Source organism: Ambystoma mexicanum, chromosome 12 (assembly GCF_040938575.1).
Source record: "Ambystoma mexicanum isolate Mex_15411 chromosome 12, UKY_AmexF1_1, whole genome shotgun sequence".
In the NCBI taxonomy this organism is placed as follows: Eukaryota; Metazoa; Chordata; class Amphibia; order Caudata; family Ambystomatidae; genus Ambystoma; species Ambystoma mexicanum.
This window is the reverse complement of record NC_090936.1, coordinates 1,013,247,708-1,013,271,051: the sequence shown is the minus strand read 5'-3', so window position 1 is coordinate 1,013,271,051 and position 23,344 is coordinate 1,013,247,708. Positions and strand designations below refer to the sequence as shown.

Below are 23,344 nucleotides of genomic sequence, written 5' to 3'. Positions count from 1 at the left end.
CTAATAGTCAAATGCACCTTCAGGATTGTTTTTCAATTGCTGTCATTCATGAATTTACCAATCAAAACATTTTCCAAAGCTGTAGGTGTTCCAGTGCAGTTTTGTATGGGAGCACATGGCCATTACAATGTATCAGGTATCTTGGCCACTCCCTTCAAAATCTTCCCAGTAGGACAACTAATCCGCTCACAATATTCACTGTCACTGTAAATTGTGATTGCTAGTTCTCCCTGTTCACAATGCTGCCGATTTCTCCGTTTACATCATTTTCTTTGTAACCGCAGGGTGTACAGAATTGTGTGGTTTATGCAGAGAGGAATGGATCCACAAGGGGCAGACATAGCCAAGGAATTGCACAATGTAAGGGAGTAGTGCTCTCAAAACATCACTCCAACCACCCCCCCAAGTATCCAGAAATGGCACAAGAGAAAGGGTAGTTAGTGGTTTTGTTTGGCAAATGGCATTCCTTTATTCCATTTTAAAGATTAAAAAGATGAAAATTCCACAGAGACTCTTAAAGGTGGAAACGCTTTTTTAAACAGTGATTACTTTCTAGATGCCCTATTTATATCTTTAATCTACTGACAATTTATCGAGAAAGAGTTATCCTCAAGCGGCCTACTCAGCACACTTAGTAAAGCATGAATCCAGTTCCTCCCCGGCTAACATTCGTTTTTATCATAGATTGAAACAATTGCTTGGTTGGGGAAGATGCTAGCAGTTAATCCTATGTCCACCTTAATGTTCTCTCCCTGGCGAGGTTCTAGCAGTTCTTACATTTTTCTGAGGTAGATAATGTTACAATTGTGCATTAATGCAAGTGTATTGGTTTGTTGTGAGGAGGTGCTGGAGTGCTAATAAACTACTACAGTGTTAAGGCCTAGTGAAATGTTTACAAGTCAAGCTGCTGCACTGTCAGGAGTTGGTTTACTGAAGGAGGGCACCACGACAACCCATTGTATACTCCCAGGTGTCAATGTTGTTGGACATGAACTTATGAAGTGTTTGGGCAGCGTCCTTCTTGGTTGCCTGGCAGAGTTTGCTGAACCTGGATTTGCATTCTGACCACTTGTACCTTGGCAGGTGACACCTCCTTACACAATGCACATCTTCATCTTCCTGCACCTGTGGTTTCTGCACCTGAAGATACTTTCTGGGTGATCACGTGCTCTGGGGCTTGTTGATTATCCAGTGGGCCTAATTAACACTATAGTTTTGATTTAAGGTAGCCAACAGGGTGCTGTTGCTGCAGGAAGTTGTTTAAGATGTCCTGGTACTCCTGGGGATGCCTACGCAGGTGCCCAGCATGCTTAGAATTTACCCAGCCCTTCCCTACCACGTCGATCCCTTTCTCTCGCCACTCTTCAATGATCTGAGCCATCACTATGTGATCGCTCAATGGGTCATCCTCGCAGTAGAAGAAGAGGGCGGGGCAGTCCAGTGGGCCCAGACGAAAGACATCAATGGCAGCATTGTAGTAATCGACTGTGTATCTCTTCAGGAGGAGAAAGTACAGCATGATGGCTCTCTTGATAAGCGACACCAACAGTGATGAGGAAATCATTTTAGCCACTCCTAGAACACAAACAAAACAAATCAATGACAGCACATCTAGTGACAAGTTTGTCACACTGAGCACAGACAACCAGAATCAGTTTTAGTTCTTCAATGTCTACATTCTGAGACACACTGGAGACAAGTAGGACTTTAATATCCCTAGAGGGAAGGAAAGTTGGGCTTTTGGTTATATGCATTTACCTTCCCGGCTGGCACTACTGCATATGATTACTTGAACCTCTTCAGTTCCCAAAACTCACAGCTAATCCAGCCACTTCTCCGTCCCAATCCTATTCTTTTTGAAATTGTTTAACAGAGTGCGTATAGTGGTAGGGCCAGGTGATATATTGCGTTTTGGAGATATATTGATATATTTTCAAAATCGATAAAGGATGAGACAACATTGTTAAAATTGACATATACATATATATAGATTATTATATGGTCCGAAAGGACAGGGACAGCTCCCTGTATTGCCTTTGCTCTCCCAGTAATCCCTCCCTTCGCGTCCACATTCGGGTATCCCAGTGAGTTTATTTGCAACAAAAGGGTTACCGCGACTCCAATGGAAGAATTTTGTTGGTTGTCACTTTATTTGATACATTCTTATAAAATCCAGCAAAAAGTCTGAAAATATTATAAAATCAGCAGTATGGATGACAGACAGAAGTGAGGACTCCAGAGAGTCAACCAACGTGTTTTGCCGTCAAGGCTTCGTCAGAGTCGACTGTGTAAGTGTGCACCTTGGTTATGTACTGTCTCTGTGGTATGTGTTGAGACTAGACCCTCTTCAGTTTTTTTGTGAATGGGAACCTCTGTGTTGTTATGTAGTTGGTATGCTGGTTTGAGCGCCATCTTGGTCTGGTAATTGGCCTCTATTGTCTGTATCTTATACACTATTGCTGTGTAGATATATTTGTATTGGCCACTGTGAGTATGTAAAGTGCTGTCATGCTAGATAAAAAAACATCTGGTGCCAGAGTGCTGTGGCACTATACAATGATGTCACAGAACTATCTGTGTCTCCACAGCTTTATTTAGTCTAGACTGCTGGCGTACAGGGTCGGACTGGGACAAGAAATAGGCCCGGTCACCCAAAAAAAAGTGGCCCACCCCTCGCCTCAAAAAAGTGGCACACCCCTCGCATCACGACCCTTGACCTGTGATGACATCACCGGAAGTGGTGTCATTTGACCCCCACCCCAAAGTGACATCCCAGGAAGCGATGAAACACAACCTTTCACCCCTTGACAAAACAGGAAGTGGCATCAAATAGTATTGTACCCAAGTACACTAAATTACTGTGAATCCAAGCAGACGTCCAAGGCCAAATGATAATATGTTATTGTATAGCACTTACGCTTAAGCTCTTTCTTTATAGAACAAATATGCATACAATATCACCCAACCTGTGTTGGTACTCATTTATCGACCTAAGAAGGATAAAAGGATTTTTGAAAAAGAAAAAAATCCAAAAATACATATCTTTTTACTATTTTTTTTTCCAAACCAGACCAGGCATGGGCAGAAACTGGCCCCACTCCGCAGGGACGATTTCGGCCCAGCCACGGGCTGAAAGGCCAAGGGGCCAATCCGACCCTGCTAGCGTATGTGTGCAGGGTGTCATAGTTTTGAGACCACAATGTTATGGTTTTGATGCCCTACGCGTCTGATCCATCATATCGTGGTTTATGGACTGGTATGATTACCTATCTATGTTCTAGCCACCTTAATAGTTCGAAAGTATTGCAGTGTTTACGAGTTGCATAAAGTGCTTCAGTGCTAAATTCTGGTTTGAAGTTGTTTTTTCGAACTGGCATAGTTGCCTATCTATGTTCTAGCAGCATAAATGGTTATTAAGTGTTGCAGTGCTTACATATTAAATAAGGTGCCACTGTGCTATGTCCACAATGTTGTGGTCTGAATACCCTTTGATTCTTGTCTACCGCATTGTAATAGACGATCAGAGTTATCATGTGAGGGCATGTCTTGACAGTATTTGTCTAACACTTGGGCAATGTGGTTGTATTGTTGCCTTGGTGGTGATGTATATTACACAGGTGTACAGTTAATATTCTGCCCAGAATACTGCATGTTACAAAAACAGGGTTTGCAACGAGGGCATACTTGCCAATGGTAGCAGCAAAGTGAAGGAGAATACAAAATGCTGTGTTGTGAAGGTCCTTTGACATATAACACCTAACACCATTACAACACTTTTTGGACCAGTGTCTTCTGCATGAGGGGTCAACTTTCCTGCTTACAAAGGCAAATTGAGAAAGGAATTTCAATGAGCTGTTATTTCTTCTACATGTCATAAAATGACATCATTAGGGGCCAGTACTACATGCAATGTCCAGGATAAAGGAAAAAGGAAGTCTGTGGTATAATACAGTTGTGTTTTGTGACACTGTCCCATGTGGATCAATTCTGCTAGCAGCGGCATGATGGGTTGTTAGTCCCCCAGAAGGTATACCCCTCTTCATCCACGTTATGTTCATTTGGGGCTTTTGTATTGAGGTCAAGAATATATTGTGATTCTCGTTGGCGTAGTTTTCTTTCCTGGTCCCCTGCTCGTGGGTGGATCTCAATTGTGTCAATGACAAAATACTGCAAAGTTGATAAGTCTCCCTGGTGGGTCTCTTGGAAATGTTTCGCCATGGTACACATAGACTCCTTGTTGTTTATTGCTCGGATATGCTAAAGAATACGTGTTTTGGCCATGTGTTTGGTACACCCTACATATTTCTTTTTGCAACCACGTTGTATAATGTATACTGCAAATTGGCTCTCACATGTCAGGTGTTTTTTGATTGGTATCATTTCCTTCGTTCTTTGATTTATATATTGTTTGGTATTGAGCCCATATCTACACATTTACTGCATTTGAAGATTCCCACTATTGGCCCTGTTGACCATTGCTTCGTCATAGATGTTGTCTGGTTTCTTGAAAAATGTGAAGATGCTATTTTGCATCTTATCGATGCTGGTTTGCAAAATGTCATTTGTACTTTATCTTTCAAATGTGTGGTCAGATCTGGGTCATGTTTCAGAAATTTCCAGTGGGTATCCAAGATATTCCTCATTCTTGTCATCTGTATGTGATATGTAGTGATGAATCTTACAGTGTTCATGGTGTCCGTCCCTGGTTATTTGTTCTGTAGGAGATCTTCTATTTGTTTCACTTTGGCTTTATCATTGGCCCGTTCTATTGTGGTCTTACAGTAGCCTCCCTTTTCAAACCTTTCCATTATTACATATACTACAAATTTCTAGTTACGTTTTGATATTTACACAGCTGTGTGTATTCTCAAACAGGAAGAGGAACTCTGTATTAGCACTTTATTTTTATCAATGTCTTATAAAGGTGTTTGTGACATCTCACATGTAGTTGGTGGCTTACAACTGAGCAATTAACCCACATAAACAGATCTAGATTTATATTGTATATCACCATTCAGTCCAAAAACCTTGCGATATAACTTTTGGTCCATATTGTCCAGCCCTACGAGTAGGTAATGGCTCAATCCAAGTCCCAGCCCTCCTTACGGACAAACGAGGAGACTCCTCCCAACCCCACACAGTCTTCCAACACAATAGCCAGTCTCTTTCCTCACTCCAAACCCACCTCTTGTTAGTACCCACTAAACCCCATGGCAAATGAATAATATTTAAATAATATATAAAATATATAGACAATCTGAGATGTCCCCATTTCATTTACCCACTTGTAGCCTAATTCTCCCATGGCCTGGAATGCGTGGAAGCACCTAGTTAGGTGTACACCAGGAGCTGCTTCTGACTACCTCAGCCCACTGGTGTCAGACAAACATACCCATGAAACAGCAACTCTTTTTTTGGGAGTGTGTATAAAGGCGCATTAGGACACATCGATAATAGACATTTCATCTACAATGGTTGATAATATTGGGAAGAGGTTAATAGCTTGCATTTCAAGTTATATTTGTGCCACTATATTTCCCCAGAGGTAGATCTTGCTGACTAGAACATGCCAGATACCCTGGGGCTGGAGCGCCAACTTATGAATGTCCCTTTTTTTTTTAAAGTTCCTATGTACACATTTTGGGAAATGAGGCTCAAAGTCATACATTTCAAGCACTTGCAGGCATTCATTTTGGGAAATGAATGAGCCTCCTGTGCTCATCTGCTCTCGCAGCAATAATCAAGCAAAAAAACCCTACTGGGAGCTTCTGCTTATTACTGCTGGAGAGCAGAGAATGCCATCAGACTCCTGCCCTGTGTTGCTGGTGAATGCTGCCCCCATCCCTTCCTTTTTTTCTGCCTGCTTCTCCCGAGCTCCCCCATCCAGGGCAAGCACGCAAGACTTAAAACAAAAGTCCTGGCAATTATAAGTAGGAACGTTAAAAAATATATATTTTTATATATATTTTTGATTATGGCCCATCTTTTTTGAACAATAACAATTTTGAGTGAACTAACCCTGTGAGGCAAAAAAACTATCTGAGTGCTGAAAAGCAGTTACGGATTTTGTGTTTTTCTTCCAATATTTTTGAAACGCTTATAACATTTTTTTGTATTCCTAACAACCTAAGAAACTGAATTGTAAAGTAATTTTCTCAAAATTTGAAGCTCAGATTTAAAACTTCATATTAACTCTCAAATTCACTGCAGTTTCAAAAATGGATACCACTATTGTCCCGGGAGGATAGCTCAGTGGCAACGTGCTCACCTTGGAAGCAAGACGACACGGAGCAACACAGGTTCGATCCGTGGGCCCGTGCTTAGAAACCTCAGGGTATTTAAGCATGTTATAAATATGCAATTAAGACAACAACAACAAAAAACATTCTGTAACAGTGCCTCCAAGCCCCTGGGCTGTGTGAGAGCTTTAAAAATTCAAATAAATAAATAAATATTCCCAAAACAAAGTTAAAAATAAGCAATGGTAGGTGTTTCTTTTGGCAACCTTCCTAAATTTACTTCAATGGAGTCCCCAAGCATAGCTGCCTTTTTTCTGGATCCTTGTTATTTTGGGGCGAGTGAGGCTCCTTTTGTCTCACTCACCCGATCCTCTAGTTTTGTTTCGAGTGCACTGGTCAGTCACTATGCCTACCAGTGCTTGGAATGTGCCTCACTTTGCTTATCCCCTTTATAGTCACATTGATGCACATGCCAGTGCTACAATGTCACTGTGTCCCTTTAACTTTTATATAAGTTTCACCTCAGTTACCTTTCTGATGTGTACCAAACAGTGGAGGTGTACTATTTTGTACCTTTTTTCTGATGCACAGCCATGGACCTTAACATTTTACTGCACCAATACATTAAAAAATATCTAACGTCCTAGCTATTAACACCAAAAAAATAGCAGTCATGACGCTAGCTAACACCAGGAGGAAGATGGGAGGAAAGCGGTATATAGGTGATGAGGAAATACAAGTATGTAATCGTATACCTGGGATTAACTATAAGTAATACCATCAATGTACTTGATACCGCAACATGGCTCAAGAAAATTGCCAGCACTGGTGGCTCAACTTAATAAAATCAAAGCCAGGTATTGTAGGCATACTTTTATTCCCCTGAACTATTATAAACAAAAAATCATGCCATCATGCCATCCCTCCTATATGGATTAGAGGTCTCGAATCTCCCTAAAGAAAGGGATCTAGATCGTATGGAAGGAATCATCTAGAAAAGCACCCTAAATGTACTGAATACAAGACAGGTGACAAACAATATGCTTCTCTTTCTTTATTTAAGTCAAGCAGCAAGCCTTAAACAAACAAATAACGTTCAACTACTAAATTTCCTATGAAACTAGGGGAATAAATGTAGTCCTTTCTTTAATAAAATGACTAGGACATCCATTCAGGGTCTTGTCCTGGCTAGACCTGCTCCTCTTTCCTCATCTCTTCCTCTTTCTTCGCTGCTTGAGCAGCGAATAAGTACTTCATATTTATTCCAGTGTACGATATAAAGTGTTTCTTCCCACAGCTTTGTTCCCTTGAGGGTTAGCTCCGGAGTGGAGCAGAGATGATTCTCTCTCCTTTCCCTCGCTCTTGTCCCCTCTGAACGGCAGAGGCGAGCTCAGTGAGCTGAGGAGCATGGAAGCAGACACGGAAGGGCCCCGAGGCTCAGGCAGCTTGCTGTTCGCCGAGCGACCACTTGCTGGCAGTTCTAGGGCTTTTTCTCCTCGAGGATTAGCCCAAAGAGGAAGGATTTGATCCCTCCCCCTTGCGCTCACCCCTCAGACACTGGTGACCTGTTGTGACGATCCTTCAGATGACATCACTTCTCTCCAGGGGAGAATCTCTTCCCATAGGCTTAGGGAGGTGAGACCGCTAACCAATAGTCCCCCTAGTGGTGGTAACATGTGGGAGGACCTCATGGGGAGTGACTCCTCTCCTGGGGATAAGGACACAATTGGGAGGCCAACCCCCGTGAAATCCCACTATGTAAGCTGACCATAACACCCAAATCTTATCAACATAAGATCAACTCCGAAACAATGTGCTTTTGTGTAATATTGAACCCATCTAATGACAAAAGTACTCAGAAGAAGAAGCGCTCACAAATGCTAGATTTGAGCGGGACAGTGGCTAGAGCAGCTTATGTCTACTGGAAGGACGTTATGCTGGGGCCGCCCCCGATATTTTAACTGAACAGCAAAGCAGACTATGGTCTTTGCCATCCGCTGACCTGTCCAGCAACGGCACATGCGGTTCTGGCAAGCTGAAAGCTATGATGCAACCAGAGGGAGAATCAGGGGACCGAGGAGGCAGCATTGAAGCCTGGAGAGCTGTTACAGGTTTAATGGATGTGCCATAATGAAGATGAGGTACCAGCAACTGTATGCAGTAGGGGACAGCCCCACACCCCCACTTAAAGCTAGGCAGAGAAATTCATATGGAAGGATTTAATATTGTAAATGTGCGAAAATAGAACTCATAGGTTTAAACGACATTAGTATTTTAAATGGTGTTATGTTTATAAAGTCAAAAATGCTTTTATCATGGTTTAGTAAGCAGGCAAGGTACAAAAAAATTGAGTAGGAAAGTGATAGTTTTTTACTACACCCAGACAGAAAAGAACTCTACCATCTGTGTAATCGACAACGCCTTTAACTGACAATCCCTTTAATTCGAACAATGCATTAAATGAAGAAGGTATGCAGAGCATGGTAGCATCAGTCAGTCCTGGAGTTGAAAAAGTCAAGGCCACAGTGCCCTGAAAAAAACAGATAAGCATTCTGAAACCAGACACATAATGAGCCTATGTCTGAGTTTCTCGCCAAGGAACGCAGCTGCATGACCATATTTGGGTAATGCGGCCAGGAAAATCCAAGGATGGGTGCCAACATGCATTTCCATTTGAAGGTTTAAACAAATAAGAAATATTTGCCAGGTGCGCGAGTATAGTCAGTGGTGAGTTTTGCCTGGACATGTTTAGAAAAGGGAGGGGGTTTGACTCTTTTGCTCTGAAAAGTATAAAAGGAAGCAGGGGTTTGTGTACTTGACAACGATGCTGTGTGTGTCAGCCTGGCAAAATAAAACCTGATGAACCTGACTCTGTCTCCTGCCTGCCTGCTGTCTGAATACCATTGCTGAAATGCCAGAGAGCTCCAGAGTGTCCCAGAGAGGCTCAGAGAGCTCCAGAGAGAGCCCAGAGAGCCCAAAATGTCCAGGAGAGCCTTTAAGAGCGGAAGAGGTGCTAAAAAGCACAATCGGGGTTGTAAAACCTTGAGAATACATGGCGAGCCAACCCAGGACGGATAGGATGATGAAAAGACTGATCAGATTACTGAACAGATTACATCTCTTCAAGCCGAAAAGAGCCTGGGCAGGCAAGACTAAGAGACTAAGGTGAGCCATACTGTTCAGCCCAAGGTAAGAGTGGAGTAAAGGGGATAGAAAATAAGATAGGGGTGGACAGACTGCAGCTGTCCTAGCCGATAAAAAGAAGGGACAGGGAGGGAGAACAGTATGGCAGAAGGGGACTATATATTTTGGCAACTTTTCAGGGAAAAATAATGTCTGATCCAGATTTGGAAAAAAGACAAGAAATCCAAAAATGAGCAAAAACTCTGAGGGTCTTGCAGGCCTCATAGCATGACAGAGGGCCTTGCCATCTGGGGCTAGGGGAGGAAATTATTGGGGTAGCCCCATGCAAAATGTTGGGGTGCCCACCCACAGAAATTATTGGGGTACCCCCATGCAAAATGTTGGGGTAGCCCCCCAGAAATTATTGGGGGCCATTTTTAGTAATCATTAGGAAACCACTTTTAGAAAAGTATTTTTTCAGTTAAAGTTTTAACAGCTTTTCAGAAACAACTGTAAAACATTCAAGGGGAACCCCAGCAAAAGGTAATGGAGGGAAGTGGGATATGAACAAAAATAATGTTAGTGTAAGAGTATAATGTGTATATATATAGGAAAAAATATTGACTCAAGGTACCCGAGCAATAGAGAGATATACCAGGAGGATACCTGAGAAGAGAGAGATACCAGGAAGATACCTGAGACGAGGAGATACCGGGGAGGACACCCGAGAGAGAGGATACGCCCATTTGCCTAACGTTTAAAGACGGCTGGAAGGAGTTTTGCACCCAGAGCCCAGTTAATGGGGTGATTAGGAGACCATGAGAATTTAAAGATTCCTTGAAAGGGGTGAACTCGTGTTTTGTAAAGAAACGCACATATGTAGGGGCAGGAGTGCATCTTCAGAGGCAGGTGACACTAGGAAGTGCACTTAAATGTAGCCGGCCATGTGTATGTCTAATTTGTTATAGATTATGACTGTTTCTTTTGTCTCGTTTCATGGTGTAACTGTCTGTGTGCACTGTAAACTATTGGGAATAATATAAAAATGGTATTTTCAAGCTAATTTAAAACCTGGCTTTCGGCCAAATTTTTAAAAATGCCCAAAAAATTACAAAAATGTAGATGATCAGATGCTATGACTTAAGGCCCACAAATTCACCTCGAAAAAGTCAAACAGTTCTGAGATAAGTAAAAAAAGCTGCCTGCACTTATTGTGATTTCCTAGTACTATGCAAGATAATTGGATCACGTTGGGAACGATGGAATTCTGCGCTCAAATGACTGAGTTACAGGGATTTATAGAAGTGCTTTTGTCGCGCATTTAAGCGCGCTGGAGAAAGGAATGCACCGTGCAGGAGGACCTTTTAACTGTGTGCAGTAGAAAAATTCTAGTTGAAATTATAGTAATTTATGACTTAAGAAATTAACTGTGAGCTGTGCAAGACAATTGGTTGTTAGACAAGAAATGAGTGAATGATTTTTATGGTAAAAGCAGAGCATGGTGAAATGCTCGTCTAGGTTTTATTTGTGTTTCAATTCAGAAAGGTGGTGACAAGGATCTCTCGCTGAAGTGAAACAAGCTTTATTTTTGTTAGTATGTTCTGCTTAGGGCTTGCGTGCTGTGGTTTAAAAGATAGTTGTTTTTTTAATATATTTTAATTTAGCTTGCATTTGTGAGATGACAAAAACATGAGTATATTTTGCAAACACAGGATACATAGAGGCACCTAGGAATAAAAGTGTCACCCTAAAAATAAGAAATATTTTTTATTTCAAAACAGAAAAATGAATGTGTTTTCACAGTGGGACAGCCTCAGAGAATGACCAGATGTGTTATGGCAAGAAAAAACGATTTTTGGTCTAATGATAGACATTGGGACTGTGTATCCATGGAGCAAAGACGGCTTATAAGATTACAGATGTGGCATTGGTAGCAGTCTGGGGAGAATGTGTTGGCTGTGGTGTAATTTCAATAAGCACTTTTCAGTGGTAGTTACTTAAACATAAAGGCGCACATCGCTCAGGAGCATTGTGGCACAAATACAAAGTATTCAATGGTACAAGTACAGGAATACATTGAACAAGAGCAGAATTAGCACATGGATGGCATTGTCGTTAGTCAGCTTAGCTATTCATCATGATGAGATCACAAAGAGGCTTGGTTGAACATGAATGTTTTAAGCATTTTGAGGAAAGCAATGTAAGCTTCCTTCATTTCCTAGTGCTGGTGGGAGGGCATTCCAGTTTTAGGAGCCGGATGGCTAGAGCTGGGCCCCCCAGTTGTGGATTTGTAAAGGCAGACATATATATTGGACTGTCCAGGACGGTCTGATTGACTAACAAGAGTGATCCACTCTGATAAGTATAAAGGACGTGGACAAAAAGGCCTCTTTTGTGTGATGGCCAAGAGTTTAAAAAAGGAATGCATTTCTTTACTGCCAGCCAGTGTGCTTTTTTCCTGACTTATGAGAGGTTTCTGTATGGAAATATTCAGTATTGCCTAGAGGCATTATTCTGTGTGATATATATTTTTATTGAGGAGTTGTCCATGAGTGCCCAGAGAAGGGGCATTGTAGTGATCCAGTATTAGTGCCTACTATAGTTTAGGCAAGGAATGAGCAATTCCTAGTAGAAAGGAACGGTTTGAAAGCATGAAAAACCCTTTATTTATTTATTAGAATGTATAGAGCACACAGAAGCCCTTAGGCATCGTGGTGCTGTTACAAAGAAGAGGCTTGCAGATTACAAGGAAAATGACATACATAAGTGGTTACATGCCACAGCTTCGCCAGTAGTTATAGGACAAACAAATACATACTGTAGTTACAATGGATGAGTTGCATGTTTAGCTTACATTGGATAGAGTAGAAATGGAGTAAACACATGGCATAGAGGTTAATTAAGCAGCAGGGGGAATACGTATAGACACTGCTGGGGGAACTAATAGGGGTAGTTAAACAAGGTAGTTTTGAGGGTTTTGGCAAAAAAATGAGGAGGGATGGTTCTTCTCTAAGTTCGCTAGGGAAAGCATCCCATGGTTTGTGAACATTGTGGGGGAGGCCTAGACCTCTGGCATTAGCTCTTTTGTTTAGGGAGACTTGCAGTTGAGTGACATGGTGACTTCCCTTTGGGTCAGGCTGAACTGACTATTAACAGCATCAGTTAGATATACTGGTGCTGTGTAAGACATACATTTATGCGTGATGGTTAGGATCTTGAAATTAACTGATCCTTCACAGGTAGCCAGTGAGCAGCTCACCTGGCGTAAGCAATGTATATCCTTTTGAGAATACTGAGAGTTGCACACAGCATCACTCTGCGCTAATTAGAGCCTGTGAAGATTTTTGCTAGGATGTCTGCAAGGATGGCAGTATAGTAGTCCAATTTAATTCTGATAATGACACGGGAAATTAATAAGCAGTTTTGTGTGGAAAGGAAAGGGCTGATGGCATTAGTGAACATGGTAGTGAAGCGGAGGCAATGGCACTCAATGATAAGTGCAACAGAATAGATTGTAGCATGTAACCTGGCACGACATGGACAGGGGTGAGTAAAGGAACACTCCTAAGGGTTGTGTTACAGCTGCAGAAATAGTGTTGGGATTGAAGAAGATATTGGTGAACCTTATGAGATGCGGAGCAAGTGATTTTACACAGGGTTTATAACTAACGTGCGGGCAGGGGCAGGCATCGCCTTTGCAGCTGAATGGTCTAATGTGATTGATTTTCTCTATTATTTTTGACTTAGAAAGTCCTCTGAAGTTGAAGAGGGTTATTGGGTCCTCTGTGACCTGTTTTTTGGGGAGTTTTGAGGATAGCATAATGTACTGAAAGGGGGATTTTTGGGGTGCTCCTAAAAGTCCTTTTTCATAAGCTCCACCTTTTGTGATGGGACAGCCTGAATGGTGTTATACCAGGGTTAGTAGTTTACAATTTTTGAGGCCTTGGCGGCTGGCGTGGAGAAAACTCTTTGAAAAATAGTGAAAAACGTTTTGATTCAGGACTAAGAGTTGAGAGTCTATTATTGTAGGATTAAGATAATTGAAGAAAGGAGTGAATGACAAAGCATGAAAGCATGATGATGTTGTTTAGGTTACCAAGGAAAGCATGGTTGTGTATTTGGGACATGCACCATTTAGACACAAGCATAATTTTGAAGGCATGTAAACGGCAGAAGGCCAAGGAGATTGTTTGGGTGAAAACTAAAGGATTTTATTATTGTGGCAGCATGGTAATATAGCCAGCTTTGTGACCTGGTGGAGAAATGATGAAAATATTTTATAAATTCAGGCACAGGCCATGAACATTTATGAACAAGAGGAAGAGACAGATGACCTCCAGGTAATTAGAGGCAGCCATAACGTAGGGAAACATGGCAAATGATTCAGAAGCAAACAGAAAGAAATAAGAATCATGAAGGGCAGTAATGGTTCAGATAAAAGATTTAGGTTAAAAAACGTCATAAATGACAATATAGCCATACAGGGCTTAATGGTACTTTCCTTACAGCATCACGCAGAAAAAGAAAGGAAGTGTGTTTTAGTATACAAAAAAAATGAAATAAATGCCCAACATAAATAAGAGATGATTAGAATAAAGGATTAAAAACGTTAGGGAGTCTTTGGGCCTCTGTTACACAGGATCAGAAAAAATGAATCGGGAAAAGATGAAAATGATTGATCATCTTAAATAAAAAATTAATAAAAGAAACATTGAGGAAGGGAACAAATGGAAAAATGAATAAAAGGATGGGGAATAAACTCAAAAGCATAAAACGAAAAAAGAAAAAAAATTGGAAAACAAATAGCACTTATGAGGTTTCCTGGCCAACAGTAAAAAAAGGAGCATAGGGCAATAAAAAGCATCAGTGACCATGAAGACCGAGAATGGAGTATGGCTGACATAAAAATTGTGTCAAACAAACAAGGGAAATTACACACAAGCCATTTTAAGAAAATATAGTGAGGTAAGTAAAAAATTATTTTTTGAGTGCCTGTAATGATTTTGATTTATTTTTCAGATAAAAGTTATGGACCTTTGCGTGGAAGCACGAGGAATGTCTGCATGGCCTTAATTAGGGACAAAAAGGAAAATAAGTACTAGTTCACGCTAAAAGGGTGTGGACACACAATTGATCAAACATCAAAAGTAGGAAGATCCAGGTGAGCAACAGGAAAAAAGGTAGTAAGAGACACAATGTCTTCAAGTGTTCAGCTGTTTTTCCCAAGATAGGTACAATCAGGTGTTGAAAGAGTAGAAAATAGATGAAAACATTTCAGACAACCACAGAAAACAGAGGTAAAATTGAAGGTGAGTAAATATTTATGGGTTCATAACGCCAAAAAAGGTTGATGTGATAGTAGTATGTAATTATTAGAAGAGGCAACCATTGTTATGTACAATAAAAAATGGAGGCACATAGTAAAAATTGGTGCCATAGTCTCGAAAAACAGGGGTAGACTAGATTAAGTTAGGCAGGGACGGCGTGCAGCAAAACGCCTCCGTTTTATCTCCATAGGATGAACGCAAAGCACAAGCAAAGGCCATGGTCCAACCAAGACAAGAAAAACAAAAAAAAGGAAGAATGGCTGCTAAGGAGCAAGTATTTACTGCTGAGCTGAGGAAGCACTTGCAGCTAACCAGGAAGCACGTGCAGCTAAGCTGAGCAAGGAACCAAGCCTAAACTAAGTATCCTGCAGGGTGGTTGGAAAATAGTTGTTTATGTGCACCAACAAGTAGGGGAGAATGATCCATAAAGTATTTTTTGATAGCATAAAAGGAGGAAAGGGTTGAAGTTGGAAAGAAAACCTGACCCCTTATCAGTGCCTGAATGACTTTTGTTCCTATTTTGACTTTCTACAGACAACGGGGATCCCCAAGGATGTTTCTATCATCTACTACAGACGTGCCTAGAAGACCAGAAAAGAAGAAGACGTCTTTCTTTAATTGTTATTTTTGTTTCCTTAGGGTTACGTATCACCCTCAAGCGAAAAATGTGTCCCATGAAGGACAACATGTTATTTAAAACAAACTCAGGTTCTAGCCGGCTGACACAAAGCAAAAGATGGGGGTGGAATTTGTTTAGGAGGCAGGAATGATCCATAAAAAAGAAATGTTTAAATAAAAATGTCTTGTAGGTTTTCTAGGAGGCAGGGGTGTTCAATAAGAGGGAATGTCTTGTAGGTGTTCGAGGAGGTAGGGTATGAGAGCTGGAATGTGAATCAGAGGGGTTTTTAAGGAAATGGGGAATGTGGCGAATAAAAGAGATGTTTATTTTACAAAAGAAACGTATTCAGTTTTATATTACAGGTATACGTCGAGGGACCTGTATGCCTCCAGAAATTAACGTCGAACCGTGTGAGGAAAGAGGGAGGTCGTAGAGAAACCCAGTGGAAGCCTGACAAAAGATGATTGTCTGAGTTGTGTCTGCAAAAGACACTCCCAGCCCTGTGTCCTCATGCTGAAACGTCCGCTCTTTTGGACTCATTTGAACAATGTATTTATTGAAAGACACTTGAGAAAAAGTGAACTCTGTGACAAAGGAAAACAGACAATGGACTCCTGGTCCAAGCATCAAAGAACCTGGGAGACTGACTGTGAAAACAGCTCAAAAGAAAGGACAAAGGCGACAGGACACAGACGGTCCACCGATGGCAAACTAAGATGAGTAAAGTGGAAGATAAGGAAGAATAAAATGTGTGGAACATCAGGGGAAGGATACAGTTTGAAAACATTGTATACATATGCATGGGCAGAAGAAGATGATCTAGGAAAGATTGTATTTCATTGGGGTGGGATTTGCAGACAAGATATGACATATGAAAAGACAATGGGCTAATGTCATGATGCCTACCCCCGGGGACCCAGACGAAGCCCAGCAACCCCGGAAGCAGGCATCAAGTTATCCCATTCAAGCCCAACAACCCCTGCTAGGAGCTATTTGGGTGCAGTCCTGGCATCTATGGCGCCAGGCTCATATGGAGAGTGGCGCCAGGCGCCAGGTTCATAGATTAAAACTTACATGATGCAGACCATGCTGCAAACGTACCTGATGCAGACCATGCTGCAAGAGCTCCAAGCCAAAAGAGGCATGGGGGGGACTACTTTAACTAGAGACTATTTTTTACTCGGGTGGGGCTGGGGAGGAATACTTACCTGGGACTACTTTGGAGGCTATTTAAACCACGCTGAAGAGCAGCACACGCTTTGCGTTATTCTGCATCCAGCAGCGTAACGCTCACTGTGCCTGCAAGTCTGCATCCAGTCTTCTGCCACACCCGCCTCGAGTCTGGAGCTCCTAGAAACAGGGAGAAAGAAGGAGAAAAGGTTAGAACAAGAGCAATACCTTTGATCATTACCTGAATTCCCGATTCATCGTGCCTTCGAGCTGGAAGAAAGAAGTTATTTTATGCGCGTCGCCTCACCTGCTGCAGCACCACGCTGAACTCACCGGCCTTCGCAGCATCTTCACATTCCACCGCATCCTTCTGCATGTTCCCGCCGCACTCCGGCACCTAAGGGGAAGACAAGAACAGCAAGGTGAGCCAAGGGAATACACAGAGGAATACCCCCATAGACTTACCTGATTTTACTGCCAGAGGCATTATTCCCCGAGACTTCATACTTTCTCTCAGTGCCGGAATAAGGGAGAAAGCAACAGGTTACATATTGACATTATTTTATCGAACTGTGTTGGATAATACAAATCCTTACCTGAATATTACCGGTTGCCACAAGGAACTCTTCGCTAGGGTCAAGCTGCAACCTGCAAGGAATCGGACAAGAGTGAAAGTCAGACATTTGAACTCTTACGAACTACATACTTACGGCGTCTTGCCGGGAATCTTAGAGTCAATATTGTTCTGGAACTCACCAATTCCTTCGAGCCAGTGAAGCAACTGGTTATCTACGCGCCCCTGCGCTCTATGCAGGATGGAGAGCTCATCTTGCCAAACCATCAGGTGAGACTATTAGAGGGGACATCAAAGGTGATCAGTGGGGAGAACAGCGGGAGTGGGTGGGGTTAACGCTCAACTCCACGGGTGGTTAACTCCCTTTCTCCATTTGCAGAAGAATATTCCTACGGGCCAAGCAAACGAAGCTAGGTGGGCCAGTCCAGTCCATCATCTCGGCACTACGCGTCACATTGGTGGAGACCGCAGCTGTCCAGTTCAGATCGACGCCCCTGTGGGAGCCAGATGAGCGTAACAGCTAATGGGTTATCTCAAAGCTTGACCAACCTCTCGAGTCTCACAATGTCTGTGAAATTAGGCCTACAGTTAAGGGATGGTCTAGTAAAAAATGTTATTTAAAAAATAGATAGGCAACATAAAAAAAAATACTAGCATTCTCTGTTTTAAAACTTCCTATGTAAAATTTTGAGCTATTCAAGCTCAAAATTCGCAAAAGCAAGCACATGGGCGCATCCATTTTGTGAAATGGAGGCCCTCCTGTGCTGGCTTTTGCTTTTGCGGCACTAATGAAGGAAAAGCCAGCCAGATGTAGTAAACAAAAGCTACCACTGGGTGGCTTTTCCTTCATTAGTGCTGTAGGCGGAGGACGGGGACCGGAGACCAGAGCAGGAAAGCTGCAGCTGAATCTCGGTAAGTGCTATTTATTTTTTTTTTAAAATAAGCACTAGCTGCGTTATTTTTCTAAGTTCTCCAGGCTGGAGGAGCCCGGAAAACTTAGAAATAAAACCGCAGCTTTAAAAACGTATTTATGTTTGCGGTCGCTTTTGAAGGGACCACAAACATAAATACAATGTTATTGTGTTGGAAAACGCTGCGGTTTTTCTTGCCAAGTTTCTCAGGCTCCTCCGGCTCGGAGGAGCCTGAGAAACTTGGAAAGAAAAACCGCAGCGTTTTCCAACACAACCGCGTGTGTTTCTGCCTGCTGTGGCTATCACTTTGGGTCTCCGGTGCTCCCAGGGGAGCACCGGAGACCCAAAGTGAAAGCCACAGCAGGCAGAAACACAAAGCGGTTATGTTTACATGCCGCGTAGTGTTTCTACCTACAGCTGATTTCCCATTTGGGGCTCTCGGGCTCCCCGTGGGGAGCCCGAGAGCCCCAAATGGGAAAGCAGATTCAGGCAGAAACAACGCAGTTGTTTTCCGCAATGCCGCGTTGTTTCTGCCTGAATCTGCTTTCCCATTTGGGGCTCTCGGGCTCCCCGTGTGGAGCCCGAGAGCCCCAAATGGGAAAGCAGATTCAGGCAGAAACAACGCGTTGTTTTCCGCAATGTCGCGTTGTTTCTGCCTGAATCTGCTTTCCCATTTGGGGCTCTCGGGCTCCCCGAGAACCCCAAATGGGAAAGCAGATTCAGGCAGAAACAACGCGGTTGTGTTGGAAAATGCTGCAGTTTTTCTTTCCGAGTTTCTCAGGCTCCTCCGAAGAAGCAGGCAACACAAAGGCAGCGGAACGAGCAAGCCAAACCCAGTGAGTTCAACTAGTATACCGTGACCCCAGAGTGCTCCGTAATCCCTGCTGGCCAAGCACAGGTGTTTTGAATACTGCACCAATGAAAGTATCAGAAACATAAGTATTATGTATATCAAACTGATGTGAAGCAGAATGATAATTATTTTGAATACCAATCTAATACGAAGTGGAGAAAGTGGCAACATAAGAACGTGGCGAACAGGCCAGCAAAGTGTCATTGTGTTTTTGAAGGTCAGAATAGTTGCCAACAACACGAGATGGCAATATTACTACAAACTAATGTAAACAACTATTGCCAAAGCCAAAAGAGGGCATTATGAAGCAAGTTGTTTATAGACCCCATTGTCAGAGGTAGAAATAAGCAATAGGGGGAATTGACCTAAATAATCATTGCATAAGCCAAAGAAGAGCATAAGTGAGAGAAAACCATCATCAGCACTTGGTTAATGTAAGAGATGGAAAACAAGAATTGCAGGAAAGCTCTCCTTCTGACAGAAGGTGTTCAGGAGGAGAGGAGCATAACCTGCATTGCATGTGGCAATCAAAAGTGTGGAACAAACAGCACCTATGTGTCTCATGTCCCAGAAGTCGTTGTCTAAGCTGATGTTGTGAAAAGTCAAAAGACTTTATAAGTTGTGTCAAGCAGAACTATGCCACAGAAGTATTTGTAGAGGTAAAGGTAGTTTCACTAGTCCTAGCAGGTGAGTACACAAGGGCAAGGGACCTTGTAGTGTAGGCCTGGCATGTGAGTGGACTGGACAGAAGACATTGAAGTACTGTGCTGTGATAAAAAGTGTTAAAAAAGTGGCAAGACCACAAAAGCTCATTGTGGACTGTTGTGGAATCATCCTGATAGAAGTATTTTGTTGAGACTGATGCACTGTGGAAGTACACATGTTTGCTAAGAATCAGATGTGTGGAACTCTCTGCCACAAGTTGATAGATAAAAGACTTGCTGAACATTTTGAAATGTTGGTCAAGTCCAAGTGAGACACTTACTGGAGTAAGAGGAACTTTATTAGAACTGTGTTGCGAGACAGGATTTCCTTATTCCTTTGCAACTGTTGATTGAAATCCTGATTGAATCCGGGGAAGGGGAACTCACCCATGTTACAAAGAGGAACAGTTACCAGGCCTAGAAGGTAACTGTTATTTTGTTATATGTGAATTGCCATGTATCACCTTGTTGAGTTTGATGTATGTACAAGTGTGAGGGACAGAATCCTTTTGTTAGAGCATTTCCTTTAGCTTATTTTTTATAGGTAGGGAAATCCTCGTTACGGTTGGGATAGTGAAGCGTTTACTAAACCTTTTTGAGTTTCATAAAATGCCATATTTTGAAAAACCTTCCCAAAGTAGTCTGCCTCACATGTCTGACCCCTTACACAGTTTTCTTGGGTCTGCAGCAGCAATGGTGTCCTTTTCAGAAGGATCTATGTGTATCACGTCTCAATACACAGTTACCCAGATTCTTCAGCTGGAGACCCGATCAGGATGCAATGGCTTCGGACGTGTTCTTACATCCTTGGAACCCGGGGACAAGCTACGCGTTCTGGTCATTCATTCTAATAGCAAGGGCACTGACAAAGACCTGGCAGAAACAGGTGGAAGTAGTACTAATAGCCCAGTTCTGGATCTCTCAAATTTGGTTTAGATTCTTCTCGAACTTTCTTCAGATTTTCCAAACCTTCTTCCCCAGTTTCCTTCCCTACCGATGAATACCAGAGTCACCCTCTAATCCAGGAGGGGAGGCTTAACCTGGAGGCCTGGAGTATTTCAGGGCGCAATGGGAAGTGCCAGTCTTTTGGAGAGAGCTTCAGACTTCATCAGCAGCAGCTGGGCCCCCTCCACAGCTAAGTGTTACACAGCATCCTAGGGAGTATGGAGTGTGTCTGTAACAATAGCTATATAAATTTTCGGTTCCTGTAGTTGAAAAAGGGAATTTCCTAGCGGCATTAGCAGCAGAGTGACAGGCGTACAGGACAGTAAATGCATATCGCTCAGCTATTTCAGCAGGAAAGATCAGATAGAGGGCGAGCTGCAGGGGTGCACCCTCTAGTTTGCCAAATGCTTAAAGGCATTAGATTAGGGGTTCCCCTTCCGGCACAGTATGAGATTTGTGGGACGTGAACGTAGTGCCGGATTTCCAACAGGAATGGCCAGAAAGCAGAGCCCTTTCATGTATGGCACTATCAAGCAAACTCACAACATTGCTCTGTTTAATTTCATGCCAAAGAGTACCAGACATGCAGACCTTCAATCCAGGAGGCAGAGCTTACTACCCAGATGGAGTAGCTTTCAAAGTTTCAAGAAGAACCAAGAAGCACATCCAGGAAGTAGTGTACCACAACTTTACACATCACCCTAAACTGTGCGTAGTCGGATGCCTGAAGGCATATGAGGATGTCACACGAGCAATCGGAGCAGACCCTAATGAGATCAATCAGGAAGCCATATAAGCATTCTGTCTCTTACATAAACTTCTCTTCGCCCACCCTAGCTCTGTGTGTGCACTTGACATTAGCGCAGGCAATGGAGCAACATAAGTCATTTCGGAGAGCATTCAGCAAGAGGGGCTATGGCATCTAAAGCTTTTCACATTGTAGTATGGCTGGAGGATATTATGAAGATGGGCGATTGGTCCAGCGAATTGGTCTTTGAGATGTTTATCTGAAAACAATTGAACAGCCAGCTTCCTTATTGCTGAGTAAGCTTTGAACAAGCATAATGCTTGCCTCTTGTCTTGAAATAGAATGAAGATTTTCCAAGAGAGCTTGCTGCAAAGTCTTGATTCTTTTAAAGACACATTGGTGAGCATTATCCCACCCTTTCACACAATGTACACCATTATGTAAATGGTAAAGCGACCTAGCAAAGGCATGATCACGCAGTAAAGTGATGCAGAACAGGATGTGTCAGGTAATATACAGAATGTATTACAAGCTCTATGTAGCCGGATATGTATTGAGTTAATAGACAAGCAATGTATGACATAAGAGTTGTGCCTAGTTCCTGCCCAATGGGAATCCAAACCAATTGTTTCATTTAGGGACTGAAAGGAAGCTGGTTTAGAATGAGAAGTCATCACTCGCCGACACGAGTTGCAGGCCTGAGGAATGATGGACAGAAGTAGTGAGTGAAGTGGTATGGATTCACATCGAAGAAAGAGGAAGAGATAAGCAAAGAGGCGCAGGTCTAGCCAGGAGAAGACCCTGATTGGATGTCCTAGTCACATGTTATTAAAGAAAGGACGAATATCAAAAAAAGGAAAACTACACAGTTAACTCCTCTCAGGGGAACTCTATGTTACTATTACATCATAAATTTCATCATAGAATTTTCAGACCATGTGTTCAATATCATAAAATGAATGTTATTAAACATATGCACTGAATCATAAAAAACGTATAATAGTTTAAAAACATACAATAGAAAAATATTTAATCTCTATCCTTCACACACACATTAAAACCAGAGAAAAGTATCAAAGTGCACCATCTTATTCTCAAGTATTGTAAGCACAGTACACACAATGTGCAAATGCTCATTCCTTCACAAGCCCAACTTGTTCAAGTTTCTGTCCTTCAAGCTTTATTCAGCTGGACATTCATCAGGGGCTGACAAACTCTGTACGTGTGGTGTTATGCTCTATTTGTTCAGTGCATCCTAATCTTAACGTTGTCTGTTGAAATACATAAAACTATTATATTTAATTACCAAGTCTTCAATTGACTTTCTTTTAGCACCTTATGAATTCCCTTAGAATCGTGGTATGGGAATTGAATTCTCCATATCTTACCACTGGGCCTAAGATATCTCTTTTCCAACACCTTCAACTTTGAATGCTGATCACGCTCCCATGTTAACTACTGGTGCGCGCTTTAAAAACACCAATTCACTATTTAACAAAAAACAGCAACAGAAACACAATCCTAATTACTAAACTGTCCATCATGAAAAATATCGATTTTCTATTCACAAACACCCTGTGAAGGCATAAATGCGAGAGGGCTTACCTCCGTTTTGTTATTAAAGAAAGGACTACATTTTTCCCCCTAGCTTCATGTAGTAGTTTAACGTTATTCGTTAGCTTAACGTTAGCTGCTCCAGTTAAATAAAGAGAAGCATAATGCTCGCCTCCATGTCATAAATAGAATCTAGGCTTTCCAGCAAGCTCACTTGGCAAATCTTTATTGTGTCCTATGGTTACAATAAGGGAAGAATTGGGACTTCAATCCCTAAATTCCTATGTAACCTTAAAATTATGAACTTTCATAAGATATTAAACCCCTGTGAAGCTTCCCTGTACAAGGACCTGTATAAGCAGAGTACAAGGTTTCTACAAGAGATAGGTAGTAACCCATAAAAATTAAAATGCAATCCCCAGAGAGTACAAAATGAAGTCAAAGAGTCTGATTGGGCGAAACAGTGGGACCAACTGAAACAATATAGTTCCCTAAAGGAGTATAGGAGAACGATTAGCCTTTATGACACCGTTCCAGGATATTTAAGCGCTCTCCCATTGTATTTTATAGGCAGACC

The 23,344-nt window shown here is 42.1% G+C and overlaps 1 protein-coding gene across 2 annotated transcripts in view; it reads right to left on the bottom strand.

The window, feature by feature from the left end:
- Positions 1-444: 444 nt before the first annotated feature.
- The window catches only part of LOC138514212 (transmembrane protein 53-like), a 319,429-nt gene continuing 296,529 nt past the window's right edge, over positions 445-23,344 (bottom strand). For both annotated transcript variants that reach the window (XM_069629557.1, XM_069629556.1), the window contains exon 3: positions 445-1,575. In XM_069629557.1, coding sequence (XP_069485658.1) covers positions 1,208-1,575 — 368 coding nt within the window. In that variant the 3' untranslated portion in view covers positions 445-1,207. The remainder of the gene's footprint in view (positions 1,576-23,344) is intronic.